This window comes from Stenella coeruleoalba (assembly GCF_951394435.1).
Source record: "Stenella coeruleoalba genome assembly, chromosome: 11".
In the NCBI taxonomy this organism is placed as follows: domain Eukaryota; kingdom Metazoa; phylum Chordata; class Mammalia; order Artiodactyla; family Delphinidae; genus Stenella; species Stenella coeruleoalba.
The window spans coordinates 52119729-52134078 of NC_137157.1; the positions used below are offsets into that span (position 1 = coordinate 52119729).

The following is a 14350-nucleotide window of genomic DNA, read 5'->3' on the forward strand; positions in this document are numbered from 1 at the left end:
GCTTTACTTTGAACCAGAATAAGCCAACCTAAGGTTTCTGGGGCTGCCAAATTAGAAGGAGCCTCAAGACTGGGTATGGGAGTCATGGAGGTAGACTCACCAGATTCAGGTTTTCCACTGTCAAGTACCTGCCACTAGAAAGCTGAAATCAAACACAATTTTCACATCTGTTTTGTAATTTAGCGCTGCTCCTTTTACTTCAAAGAGTAGTTCAGTTCATCTTCTTTGATTCTCTCTGTTTATCCTGAGGGGATAAAATATCCCAACCCTAGAGACCTTAACGATTTCCAGTAGAATACATAGAGAGTTAATGCATGACTTAGTCTAAAATACAACCCAGTTCACACAGTACTTGCTCCAAAAAATCCTTGCTGATTCTGTATTAGTGGGTATGAACTCCAAGGCATGCTACGTTTGCTAAAATATCCTATTTGAAGAGAGACGATTCTGATTTATAGAAGGTCTATTTCCTTTTCTAACTACTGCCTTTTGGAAGACTTTAGGAAGCCTTAATGTGCATTATTTTTATGGTCCCCACAAGAAAAGGAAAACGGGATGGTTAACAGAGCTGCATTAGGTCAAGAAGAAGAAACACTGGAAATGAAAGATCCTAATTCTCTTCTTCCCTGACTTTTATGTTAAGTTGTTGCTATTCAAGGGCCTACATTCAAGTGTTTATCACTGCATTACCTTTAATCATGAGTATCAGGGATAGTGACATTTATAAATGATTTCAGCTGTAAGTAACAGAAAACCCAAACATAAGTAGGTTAAAAAAATAGTTTTTTCCTCATCATAACAAGAAATCCAGAGATAGGCAGTTGCTGGCACTGGTTTAAATGTTCAGCGATCTCAAGGCTAAAAGTCGTTCATTCTCTCAACTTTTCGTTCACGGATGAAAGATGGCTACCACAGCTCCAGACATCCTATTCTTTACAAAGTAGAGAGAACAGAGAAGAGATGATACCAGTTCTGGCTGTGCCATTTTATTTGGAAGGCATAAGGTTTCCTGGAACTTCCCCCTCAACCTCAGAAATCTTCAGCTTACTTCTCGAAGGCTGAAACACCACTCCCAGGTGTAAGCAAGGCTAGGAAAACAAAATACATGGGAATATTTGGTTTTCCCACCCCAGAAGCAGGCAAGTGAGAGGGAAGTTGGCAATGAGTGTTGGTCTGCCAAGTTTTAAGGTTTGCCACAGTGAAAACCAGGAAACACCAAAATATTCAAGAATGCGAGACTGACTAAGTGTAACGTGCCATATGAATCCCAGGTAGCTGTTAAAAATTGTGGTACAGAAAAATACTTAGTGGCATCATGCAAAATTATTCATAAAGCATTATCAACTAAAAAATTAACATATAAAACAATAGATGAGAAAACATCAAATTTGTTGGGGTGACCTAAGTTTAGATAGATTTTTAAAAATAAATTTATTTATTTATTCATTTATTTATTTATGGCTGGGTTGGGTCTTCCTTGCTGCGCGCGGGCTTTCTCTAGTTGCGGCGGGTGGGGGCTACTCTTCATTGCGGTGCGTGGGCTCTAGGCACGCGGGCTTCAGTAGTTGTGGCATGCAGGCTCAGTAGTTGTGGCTCGTGGGCTCTAGAGCGCAGGCTCAGTAGTTGTGGCACATGGCCTTAGTTGCTCCGTGGCACGTGGGATCTTCCCGGACCAGGGCTTGAACCTGTGTCCCCTGCATTGGCAGGCAGATTCTTAACCACTGCGCCACCAGGGAAGCCCTAGATAGATTTTTAGAAGTTAAATATATATATGCAAAAAGAAAAAACTGGAACTTATACTCTGAAAATGTTGACTTAGGTTGAGTTTTCCAGGAAACAGACTTTGAGGCAGAGATTTGCTTGCAGCTGGTTTAGTGGAGAGTGCTCTGAGGAGCAGCACCTGTTGTGGGGGCAGGACTGGGCAGAGGGAGAAGGTGAACTGCAGGGCAGATGCCACAGAGGCTTTAATTGGTTCCATTGGAAGTTCTGAAGCTGAAGTCCCAGACTGTCCCAACTGAGGGACTGTGCCTTGTACCTCCACAAGTGACCAGTCGTGGGATTTGGACTGTCCCCAGGGAGGGGATATAACCTAGCGTGAGGCAGTTTCCTTCACAGAGGCAATTTTGGAGAAGAATTCAACTGTGAGTCATCAGCAGCCAACATTCTTGGCAGCTGTATCTTGAGATCCGGGCAGCACACCGCAGCGTCCACCAGAAATGTCAACAGTGATTATCACTGGGTTTGGGGATTAAGGTTGGTTTTCTCTCTTTTTAAAAATATTTTCCAAATTTTCCATAATGAATATAACATTGTTCTAAGCATTAAATGAGTTAATTCATAGAAGGCAGTTAGCACAGTTCCTGGAATTTATTAAACACTCAATAAATTTAGCTATAATTATTTTGTATTTATATATATATATATGTATATACGTGTTCATGTAACATTTTAAAGGGAAAACATAAATATGGATATTGTCAAGAAGAACGTATGAAATAGGATTAAAATAATAACAGAACTTGCTGTTCCTTTTGGCTTATTTTTAAAAATATTTATTTATTTATTTGGCTGCACTGGGTCTTAGCTGCAGCATGAGGGATCTTTGTTGCTGTGTGCGGGATCTTCGTTGCAGTGTGTGGGATCTTTAGTTGCGGCATGCGGGATCCTTAGTTGCGGCATGCAGGATCTAGTTCGCTGACCAGGGATCGAACCTGGGCCCCCCGCATTGGGAGCTTGGAGTTTTAACTGCTGGACCACCAGGGAAGCCCCTGGCTTATTATTTTTTTAATCTGTGTTTTAATCTGTGAAATTCTTTCTTATGACATTGTTTCTTTCCGGCATGTCCAATAGAACTTTATGTAATGACAGAAATTTCAGGGACTTCCGTGGCAGTCCAGTGGTTAACACCCCACGCCCCCAATGCAGGGGGCATGGGTTCGACCCCTGGTCAGGGAACTAAGATTCTGTATGCCGCACGGTCAGTGTCTGTGCTGCCCAATATGGTAGCCATTAGGCACAGGTGGCCGCTAGGCACTGGAAATGTAGTAGAGCAAATGAAAAGCCAAGTTTTAAATTTTATTTAGTTCCAATTCATTCAAATGTAAATAGCCACATATTGCTAGTGGCTACCATATTGGACAATGCAGCTCTATACCAATATTAGACAATGGTTATGTAGAGAACAGACCTAAAATATTCTTTCTCTAAGTTTGGATTCGTTCCTCAACTCACTACCCTGTATAATCTCCTACTTGTGATTTCAAAATCACATTTTATTTACATGTGTAGAAAAACAAAATGCAAAGAGTTAATTAAGTGTACAAAAAAGGGTTGTTGTTGGTGGTGGTGGTCAGACTTTTAAAATATACAACAGGGAAAGTAATTTAGTTGAAAGGTGCTAAAGAGCTACACAATGTATTGCTAACTGTATGGTATCTTTTAGTAAATAATCCAAAGAGAAAATGAAAGAGGTTGTTCCATATCATATATCTGGTTCCTCTTCGTAAGCTAAAAGAGACTTCTCACCAAAATCATACTTTTCAACCATACTGTCCATATAAAAAGGGAGATAACTGCAGAAACAATTTGAAAATGCCTAAATAACAATGTAGAAGTCTCTTACCTCTTAGATGGGAGGCATATGTATATGGTAGGAGACATATGTATATGGGGATAACTCACTAACAGCAGCCAAGTTTGTGGAGAAAAGAGACACAGATCTTGGTTTGCATCTCACCCTGCGAGTTAATGGCTGTACGTACTTTGAACAAATTACTTAACTTCTCCATAATCAAATGGTGATAGCTACACCTGCCTTGAAGATGAGTTGAAAGATTAGTGATATGTAAAGCACCTGGCATATAGTAAGCGCTAAATCAATGACAGTTTTATTATGATGTTAGTATAATGTGAAGAAAACAGATCAGCAAAAAGGAAGTAAGCCCAAATACTTAAAAACTGGAGTAGGAATTAACTGGAATAATCATTAAATTGTAAAATTATTTTTGGTATATTTTGTTTTATGTGTATTTCAACCACACAAAATTTAGTCAACTGTTTATCAAATGAATGAAAAAAATGGATGCTTGAATAAATGCCTTGCCTGTTTTTAATATCATTTTGCCTCCCAAATGGGTTGTTATCACTAAAATGGTTTTGTCACTGGCATTGTCACTAGGGATATTTTCAAAGACTCTGTAAAGAGCAGTATCAAATCAATGGTCTTTTCTAGACTTAACAGGAGGGATTAGGGCTGATATTAAGAAACAACTTCTTGAGCAATATTACTAATGGAGCAGTTAAGAGCTTCCATCCTTAGATATTTTTAAGAAGACAGATAATACTCCATGCTGGATATGTCATCATCTTCTGTGGTAGTTAGCTTCCAGGGTAGCCTCCATTGAACCTTACTTCCTAAGTCAATCAAGGATGGTCCTGAATATGGCTGAGGTGATGTGTGACTTCCAAGGCTATGTCGTAAAAAGCATTGCAGCTTCGGCTCCGGTAGATCAGATTGATCACATGCTCCATGATAAGCCAGTAGCCATGCTGTGAGGAGGACACTCAAGCCATCCCATGGAGAGGCCCATGTGGCCAACAGCCTGTGCCAATCCACTGGACATGTAAGAGAGCCACCTTGAAAGCAGACTCTCCAGCTTCAAACAAGTCTTCAGATGACCACAGCCCTAGCCAACATCTGACTGCAACCTTATGAAACACTGAAACAGAAATGCCCAGTTGAGCCACTCTTGAATTCCTGACTCACAGAAATTGTGAGAGGGAATATATGACTTTTATTGTTTTAAGTCACTAAGTTTTGGGGTTATTTGATATGCAGCCAACATATCATCAATGGCAAACATTTACTGCTACTGTCCAAAATGTCCTGCTAATGGGCTGAACCAGATGACCTTTTTTTTTTGAACCAGATAACCATTTAAGGTAACTTCTATCTTTGTAACATCAACCTTTTAACAGCTTATCATGTAATGAACTCAGTATCTTTTTCCTATAAAATTCCTATGAGACAAGGAGAATCAGCCAATCAAATATTTAACAAACATCCATTAAGTCTGTGGAATTAAACAACATCAGCTAAAATTGGAGTCAGGACACACCTGTAGGGAGAGCTGTCACAGCTGTGCATCATCAATTACTCCAAATTGGAAGAGACATACCCCTACATCTCTCCCACAGGAAGGTACTGCCTACTTTACTATCCAGAAGGAAGAAGAAAACCATCTTTCTGGCCAACCACAGCCCAGCCAATCAGAGACTGTAGCACCCTGGCCAATGAGAAGCCTCTATACTTTGGACTGCCAGCTTCCTCCGGTGAACTCTTTAGTTATGATAGCCCCTACCAAGGCCCCCCTTTTCCCTATAAAAGCAAGCTCCCCTTCCATGTTCTCTGGATTTGCCTGTGGTCCACCACAGTTCCCATAACCTGAATTGCAATTCCTCTGGCTATTCCCAAATAAACTTGTTTTGCTGGTAAAATAACTGGCTATTATTAAAGATGATAAATTCAAGGTATTACTCTAGGTGCTCTGCTGATTAAAAGGTATGATGATGCTAATGACAAAAATAACAATAATAGTAACAATAATAAGTATTACTAATATTTATTAAGCATCTACTTTAGACACTGTGCATATACTCTCATTTAACCTTAATATACATGGCCAAATGTTTTCCAGGAAGGTCATACCAAATTACACGCCCATCTGCAGTGTATAAGAACAGAGTCACTGTATGTTTACCAGCACTTAAAAACAATTTTTTTTAATCTGATAGGTGAAAAATACAATAGTTTAATCTGCATTTCTATGATTACTAGGTCTTGACATGTTAAGCACATCAAACCTTTATCTGACATACATTACAAATATTTTCCCCCCAGGTTGGTATTGTGTTTTTTTGAAATTTTTACAGTCAAGCCAATCTCTTCCTTTGTAATTTCTTCCAATTCTTTTGTAATTAGGTTCTTCTCTATTTCTAGATCAATTAAATTTTCACTTGTATTTCTTTCTAGTTTGTTTACATTTTTTTGTTTTTGACTTTGAGTTTACACAGTAATTTACTTTGTTAGACTTTTGTTTTCTTCTCTATTCTCTTTTTTTTTAAGTGGAGTATAGTTGCTTTACATGGCTGTGTCAGTTTTATGTGTTTTTTTTTTTTTTTTTTGCAGTACGCGGGCCTCTCACTGTTGTGGCCTCTCCCGTTGCGGACAACAGGCTCCGGACGCGCAGGCTCAGTGGCCGTGGCTCACGGGCCCAGCCGCTCCACGGCATGTGGGATCTTCCCAGACTGGGGCACGAACCCGTGTCCCCTGCATCGGCAGGCGGACTCTCAACCACTGTGCCACCAGGGAAGCCCTATGTTTTGTTTTTTACACATGTAATTATTTTTTGTTGCAGGATACAGGGCAAAAGTCTTTCTTCCCCCATAATCATGTCTCCTTCACTTATAAATTGAATAAGTTTTCCTTTCCCCACTGATTTATGATGCCACCTTTACTGTCTAAGGAATTCTTATATTACTGGAGTATGTTTACAGTCTTTATAATCCTCTTTCACTGTCTGTCGGTTTTGGTGCTAGTACTGCACTTTTCTGATTACTTACATCTACTCATTCACTAAGGACCACCACATTCTCTTCCAGGAAGCCTCCCTGATTCTCCCAAAGAGATACCATTGCTGCCTCCTTTGTCACCTTTATAACATATAAAATTTCACCTTTACATATAAAATTTCACAGTTAACAAAGTTGATCTTACCCAATTATATTCTTGAGAGCAAGCAACAGGTATACTATATATTCATTAAAATCAAATTATGGGATTTGCATTAAAAGGTAACGATGGCAGAACCGATCTTGTTTGACAAAAAAATGAAAACAGGCAATTCCCTCATTTGTCTAACAAAAATCATTGTGCCATCCATGATGAAAAAATTATAAAGGTGAATGAAACCTAGATTGTGCTTTAGGGAGTTCACTTAGTAGGGGAAAGACAGATGAAAATATACGTGTTTAAATACATTATGACTAAAGTGTATAAAATAAAAATAACAAAGAGAAAGGTAAAAACTAAGTGAGCAGTGGGGTAGTGTTTCAAGCAGTGGACATACCTATGAGCTGGGTTTATGGTGTTTCTTAAATGTTTGAGGATTTGTAATTAATCCGAATGACAAAGTACATCAATTCAGATTCTTTAGCAGAACTTGCATTAACGTAGCCTTCATTCTGATAACGTTTTAAGGAAGCCTAATATAGTGTGGGTAGTACGGCCAAGCCTAGGAGCAGCTCTGGTCGGAAGCCCTTTCGTTAGCACGAACCCGAGATGACTAGAACCTGACAGAGGCGTGAATTAACCCACCACGGGTGAACATCAGACATGGGGGTGAGAGATAAACCTTTACCCACCTGAGGCTTCTACTCTATAAACCACTTACTGGATTTGGTTTAAAAGCAATGAGGACCACAGACTCCTTGTTGTGAGAGCCAGCACAGTTCCAGGCCCAAGGCTCACCTCGCCGCGCGCCTCAGGCCCCAGCCGAGCCCCGGCCAGATGTTAGGACAAGAACTACTGACGTCACGGAAACGTGACGTCTCCAGCACTGACGCAGTCTAACAGGGAGGGGCCTCTCAGCTCACCTCAGAACGCCGTCAGCTCCACGGAGCAGCGAGCGGGCCGCCTCGCGCTCTGCCCTGAGGGTCCGAATAGTCAGAGCTGCGGGAACCGAAGCGCCGGAGTCGCTCAGGAGCTAAGGAGCGGCCATCCGTCTCCCGCCTTGACCCTTAACCGCGTCCCCTCTAAGGCCCAGGCGCGGTCCAGGCGGCCGCGCGCTCACGAGCCCGCCGCTTGCGGCGGTCACGCGCACGCACGCTCGTGCGCCCGTTCCCTGAGAACCCGGAAGTGCGAGGGAGAGGCGAGCCACGTGGGTGGAGCTGGAGCGCAGCTCGCATGGGGGAGTCTATCCCGCTGGCAGCCCCGGTCCCGGTGGAACAGGCGGTGCTGGAGACGTTCTTCTCTCACCTGGGTATCTTCTCTTACGACAAGGCCAAGGACAATGTGGAGAAGGAACGAGAGGCCAACAAGAGCGCGGGGGGCAGCTGGCTGTCGCTGCTGGCGGCCTTGGCCCACCTGGCCGCGGCAGAGAAGGTCTATCACAGCCTCACCTACCTGGGGCAGAAACTAGGTACCTCCGCCCCGCCCCCCGTGCCCCTTGAGGAAGGAAAGGGAGTATATTCCCCCATCGGCAATGGCTTGGGTTCCCTGTCTCTGTCACTCTTAGCCGCAGGCTCAACTCCGCACTCCCAGGTCTCCTCCCACCGATCCCGTCCTTCCCTCGGCTTCCACAAACCCCGCCCACCGGCCTCCGCGGCAGATAGATTGGCCGTCCGGGTGGGTGTTGTTAGCAGGGCTGTGCTTCAAACCGATGGCAGTATCCATTTTGCTCATGCATGGATTGGTGCCATAAATGAGAAGTTAAACTCTATGTCCTCGCTCTCTAACCAGTGACACTGCGGCGAGAGGAGCAAAACTTGGCAATACAACCTAGTTAGAATTCATGAACACTATTGTCTGGCTTCTTAAGGCCCCGGAGAGTTACAGATGGAGTCCTACCCCCTCTTCGTAGACCCACAATAAATATCTAATGAATGAAGAGAAAAATGAATGCTGGACAGGAAAGGCAAGAAATATGCCTAACACTAACAAGAGGGGCCTTACAGGGAAAATGGTAAACACTCTTATCATCCCATGATAAATCTTGCCCCTGAAAATAAGATGCAGGAGCTGATTAAGCTGATTTTCACTAGTAGAAACAATTAGTATGAGTAAATCAGAAGGAAATAATATATGTGAAAGCCAAGGGCTATACATACGAAGTATTACTACTTAAAATTACCAATATTATGAATCCCAGAGCTTTTAGAGTTGTTTTAGTAACTTTGGCGTATTTTAGACCCTTTAATATCAGAGGCACAGGGTCTGGTATGAATGAAGGACACATAACAGTATAAAATAGAAGTGTACAATTGAGTGCAGATTCCAGTTTGAGTTTCTCCCCCCCCCCAGTTTCCTTATATTGCCTGAAGGTGACCATGTACATCTTGCTTTCAGTAAACACTCAAGAGGCAGGGCTTTCTGAGATCTTAACTGTGCTTTAGCTTTTCAAACAATAACTTGTTATTTAGTGTGTTGACTTATTGGCAACAACTAGTCAGGTAGTTTCACCTTGTGTAATTTTTCCTCCCTTTCTTACAGTGGCACTTCTCAGAAATTTACAGTTGCTCTTGCAGTGTTATAAATCCCCTTTCTACAGATTGGCAAATTGTGTGCATGCAGTTGTGCGGGTAGGTGACAGAGCCTCTACCAGAATACCTACCTTTGAACTGTCAGATTGTGTTTGTGTCCAAATGATTTATAAAAATTGTAGATGTAGTATAATTTACAGTTATATATTAAATAATTTACATATTATTATGTATATATGAAAATGGGGAGGATTCTGCCTGTAAAATTGAAGGTGGGTAATTTTCTTGCAGTTTTAGTGTTTTTAGATTCCCCCGCCTCATGAAGAATGGTGATTGATCCCAGTGCCATGTTTTTATGTTTTTTTCTTTTAGTTAACCTATGAGGATTTGATAACCTGTGGCCTCACTCCCCAGAAAAATATATATGTAATACAATTTTGCATGTAATCTGAAAGGGTTCACTTGGATTTCCTAAAGCCTATGTATAGACCTCAGTTAAGAAATCTACTCTAGTTTAAGTTGTATGTGCCTGGTTTTAGGTGCCTGGCCGTGCCTAAGAACATGCACAAGCCCATCACTGTCTCTGACTTGGGTTCTCTGAAGTGGCTCTTAGTATGTAAAGCGATTAGTTCTGCACAGACCCCAGCTTGCATGGGTGAGCCTGAGGGCTGTGCTTTGAAATTGATCCACAGAGCAATTTACACTGTGAAACATGCTCAGGCGCTGTTTAGGCTCCCAGCTGATCTGTCACTTCGGTGTAAATGTTCTGAAAATGGCATGTTTAATGTCACATAGCTTACTCTCGTGTACAGTAAATGTAGGTTCCAGATGTAAATTTTTAGCTTTGCAATTACCTTACCGTTTTTTGATACTGGAATGTTTGTGATATCAACGTGCTTACAATATGACTTCATGATTATTGAGTTGACTCTCCATTTTCTTAAAAACTTGGGAAAATTTTTATGTTGCTACTTAAAACAGTCCCATGTTCGTCAACTACTTTGCTATTTAGAACATTTATATGGTTTTCTTTAAAAAAGCAAAACAAAAAGTTTATGTGTATTTTTTAAACATGTAGAAAGCACGGTTTTAAAAAGTGAGTCTTTTTGACTTCACTTTTGTGACTGGTGTTTATTGGAGACCTTGGCAGTGAATCCTGATTATAGATGCAAGTGTGGGACTTTAGACAAAGAACAGACCTGACAGGGAGCCTTCTGTTCCTGTCTTGGCTCAGCTGAAAAACTTTGGGGTCAACCCTTATCTTGGAGCCCTCTGTTTACTTTGAGGGGAGAATATATCTATTTGGGGAAAGATCAGTGATTAAAGTATGCTGACTCAATACCTGCAGAGGACTTTAGAAGGTCATACTTTTCTCCCCTTTGTTTCATTGCTGGAGAGTTTCCTCAACATCTGGTGGCTGGAAGATACCATGGTAGAAAATGACTTAACTTGAGAACTGATGTTTAAAGAGTATCATTAGCAAGAAGTTGTGGAATAAAATATTCAATTAGAAGTGCAAAACTTTAATATACTCATTGCTTGAAATTTCATGATGTGAGATAGACTGTTGAAATCTTGAAAAATAATGAGCATTCATAAAACGAGACTTCCATGGAAACAATTCAAAATAATCATATTTTGTAAATTCAAAAAGCTGAGACAAGAAGTCTGGTGTCTCTGATTCCTTATTTCCCAGCATGAAGGAAGGCCACTCCCCATTGGATGTTCCTAACCAGGGTAGTCACCAAGTAGGCTTGTGCTCCTGAGAGCTTTGAGAAGAGAGACATGTTTAAAACAAATGCGTTGGTGGTCTCTCCCTTCCTTAAAGTGTCAGGTAACTTGGTTTCACATAGTAGTAATGGATGTTTATTGATAAGCTTTAAAAGGTATTCTTTATATTTATATGGTGTTTCCACACCCCCAGGTAAGGGTAATCTAATGAAGGAAGGTATCCCTTTTTCACTCAGAGTTAAAATTTTCACCAAGTTCACCTTGTTTAACAGCAGAAGTGAGTACACAGTTAAGGTCACCTAGCTATCTATCAAATAGCTAGCTATTCTTTTTACAGTACTTGAAGCTCCCAATTTACCACAGAGTTGCAGAAGCCCAACTCTGTAGTATTGAGAGCTTCTTTTATCAGTTATAAACGGAAGGGGAAGGGATTAGCAGTATTGATTACGTGCTTTGCTCCAGGTGTGTTACATACCAAATGTTATTTCATTGTGTCTTTTTAGTTTCATGTTAAAACAACAACTAAGGCTCCAAGTGGCTAAGGTTAAGTCCCGTGCACATCACGCAGCTTGTAAATTTGGAAGCTGGGATTTGGAACCAAGTCTTTCAGACTCCCAGAGCTTTTAAATTTTACTTGGTACTCTTGCTACCTTCGTAACCTAAGAGATTTTGTCTTAGACCTGGGCGCAGAGGTCCATTTATTTCATACCATCACTTTACAAAATCTGCAAAGCTAGACTTAATATGGGTGGAGAGGAAAAGCAAACCTTCCTGGATACAGTCCTGTATGGGATGTTGGTGTCAGGGTCAATCCACCTTCATATGGTTTTTGCTGCTATTAGTAGGAGAAATGATGTGAATGCTAGTCAATCTGGGCAGTATATTGGAGAAAACACTTTTTCAGTATCAGCAATTTGCCTGTGAAATCAGTAGTAGTAGGGTGACCAACCCTATAGGTTTGCCCGGAGTTGAGGGGGTTTTCAGGACATGGGACTAAGGGTTTCCTGAGAAGCTAGACTTTCAGTACTAAAACCTGGAAAGTCATGGGTAAACTGGGACAAGGTGGTTGCCATAGTGGTAAGGGATATAAGATTCATTTCTTGAAATACAAACTGGTCAATGAATTGTGAAATGTTTCATTCATTAAGAGGACATTTTACAAATGCCTTGATAAGTAATTTATACTCCTAATTGGTATGTTTAGAATAGTAACTCATTCATTAAAGCATTCTATGAATATCAACAGAAAATTTTAAATGTCATTCATCTCTGAGAGTTTTATATATTCCTAAGAATTACTGTTTTAAACCTGCCCTGTTTCTTTTTGTTCTCCTAATGTTTTACCTCTGACCTTTGGTGGGGTACAGAATTGCTTAAGAAAACATCTATGAAACTGGCCCCATAATTATTAGAAGCATAGTTGATCATGTATTAATACAGAAGTAAAGAAATAATGTCTATGCCATTTGAACCTTTTTGGTTGTTGAAAAGAATGTATGTGGCCTTACTTTTTGGCTGATTTCCTTTGGAACCCCTGAGTTACAACATGAGTTACAGCAGCAGTTATTTATAATTGCTTCCTACTGTTTTTGTTTTTTTTTTCTATTTTCTTTTCTTTCTTTATTTTTGGCTGCTTTGGGTCTTCATTGCTGCGCTTGGGCTTTCTCTAGTTGCGGCGAGCTGGGGCTATTCTTCGATGCGGTGTGCGGGCTTCTCATTGCAGTGGCTTCTCTTGTTGCGGAGTATGGGCTCTAGGCGCGTGGGCTTCAGTAGTTGTGGCCCGCGGGCTCTAGAGCGCAGGCTCAGTAGCTGTGGCACACGGGCTTAGTTGGTCCGCGGCATGTGGGATCTTCCTGGACCAGGGATCAAACCCATGTTCCCTGCATTAGCAGGTGTATTCTTAACCACTGTGCAACCAGAGAAGTCCCACTTCCTATTCTTAATAATTCACAATATGGTGCTTATTATGACAAAGACTGTACTGTCAACCTTGTTAAGAGCACTAAGAGTCCCTTTGTTCCCCTGGGATCCCAGTAGTCTGTGTTTTCCATTTTCTCATACAGCTTGAAAGGAAAACGCAACTCCAAAGTAGAAATAACATTTTCTGGTTTACCAGGAATAACAACAGTGTTTCATAATTGGGTGTTCTCTTTTGTTTTAAATATCTTTATGTGGAAGGAGGACTTTTTAGATCCAGGTTGATGTCACTTGCAAGGTTAATCATCCCCTGAATTAGATCTGAATCCTCATTGAAGTGGGCTGGGGGAATATTGGTGCATGAATAAGGAAATTTTTTTTGAATTTTATTTGTTTTTTTATATAGCAGGTTCTTATTAGTTATCCATTTTATACATATTGTGTATATATGTCAATCCCAATCTCCCAATTCATCACACCACCCCCCGCCACCTTCCTCCCTTGGTGTCCATACGTTTGTTCTCTACATCTGTGACTCAATTTCTGCCCTGCAAACCGGTTCATCTGTACCATTTTTCTAGGTTCCACATATATGCGTTAATATACGATATTTGTTTTTCTCTTTCTGACTTACTTCACTCTGTATGACAGTCTCTAGATCCGTCCACATCTCTACAAATGACCCAATTTTGTTCCTTTTTATGGCTGAGTAATATTCCATCATATATATGTACCACATCTTCTTTATCCATTTGTCTGTCGATGGGCATTTAGGTTGCTTCCATGTCCTGGCTATTGTAAGTAGTGCTGCAATGAACATTGGGGTGCGTGTATGTTTTTGAATTATGGTTTTCTCTGGGTATATGCCCAGTAGTGGGATTGCTGGGTCATATGGTAATTCTATTTTCAGTTTTTTAAGGAACCTCCATACTGTTCTCCATAGTGGCTGTATCAGTTTACATTCCCACCAGCAGTGCAAGAGGGTTCCCTTTTCTCCACACCCTCTCCAGCATTTGTTGTTTGTAGATTTACTGATGATGCCCATTCTAACTGGTGTGAGGTGATACCTCACGGTAGTTTTGATTTGCATTTCTCTAATAATTAGTGATGTTGAGCAGCTTTTCATGTGCTTCTTGCCCATCTGTATGTCTTCTTTGGAGAAATGTCTATTTAGGTCTTCTGCCCATTTTTGGATTGGGTTGTTTGTTTTTTTCATATTGAGCTGCGTGAGCTGTTTATATATTTTGGAGATTAATCCTTTGTCCATTGATTCATTTGCAAATATTTTCTCCCATTCTGAGGGTTGTCTTTTCATCTTGTTTGTAGTTTCCTTTGCTTTGCAGAAGCTTTTAAGTTTCATTAGGTCCCATTTGTTATTTTTGTTTTTATTTCCATTACTCTAGGAGGTGGATCAAAGCAGATCTTGCTGTGATTTATGTCAAAG

At 40.9% G+C, this 14350-nt stretch overlaps 1 protein-coding gene across 3 annotated transcripts in view; it reads left to right on the forward strand.

Annotated features, from left to right (window-relative positions):
• KICS2 (KICSTOR subunit 2) overlaps positions 1 to 14350 on the forward strand; it is a gene marked incomplete at its 5' end in the record, with an annotated part of 77383 nt that overhangs the window by 42815 nt on the left and 20218 nt on the right. Inside the window, one exon of one of the 3 annotated variants that reach the window (XM_079937955.1) lies at positions 7964 to 8198. The exons of 1 other annotated variant lie outside the window; for it this stretch is intronic. In XM_079937955.1, the coding sequence (XP_079794081.1) occupies positions 7964 to 8198 (235 nt within the window). Of the gene's footprint in view, positions 1 to 7963; positions 8199 to 8539; positions 9358 to 14350 lie in introns of those variants that run through there. One more of the 3 variants, XM_079937957.1, reaches the window with a different exon arrangement.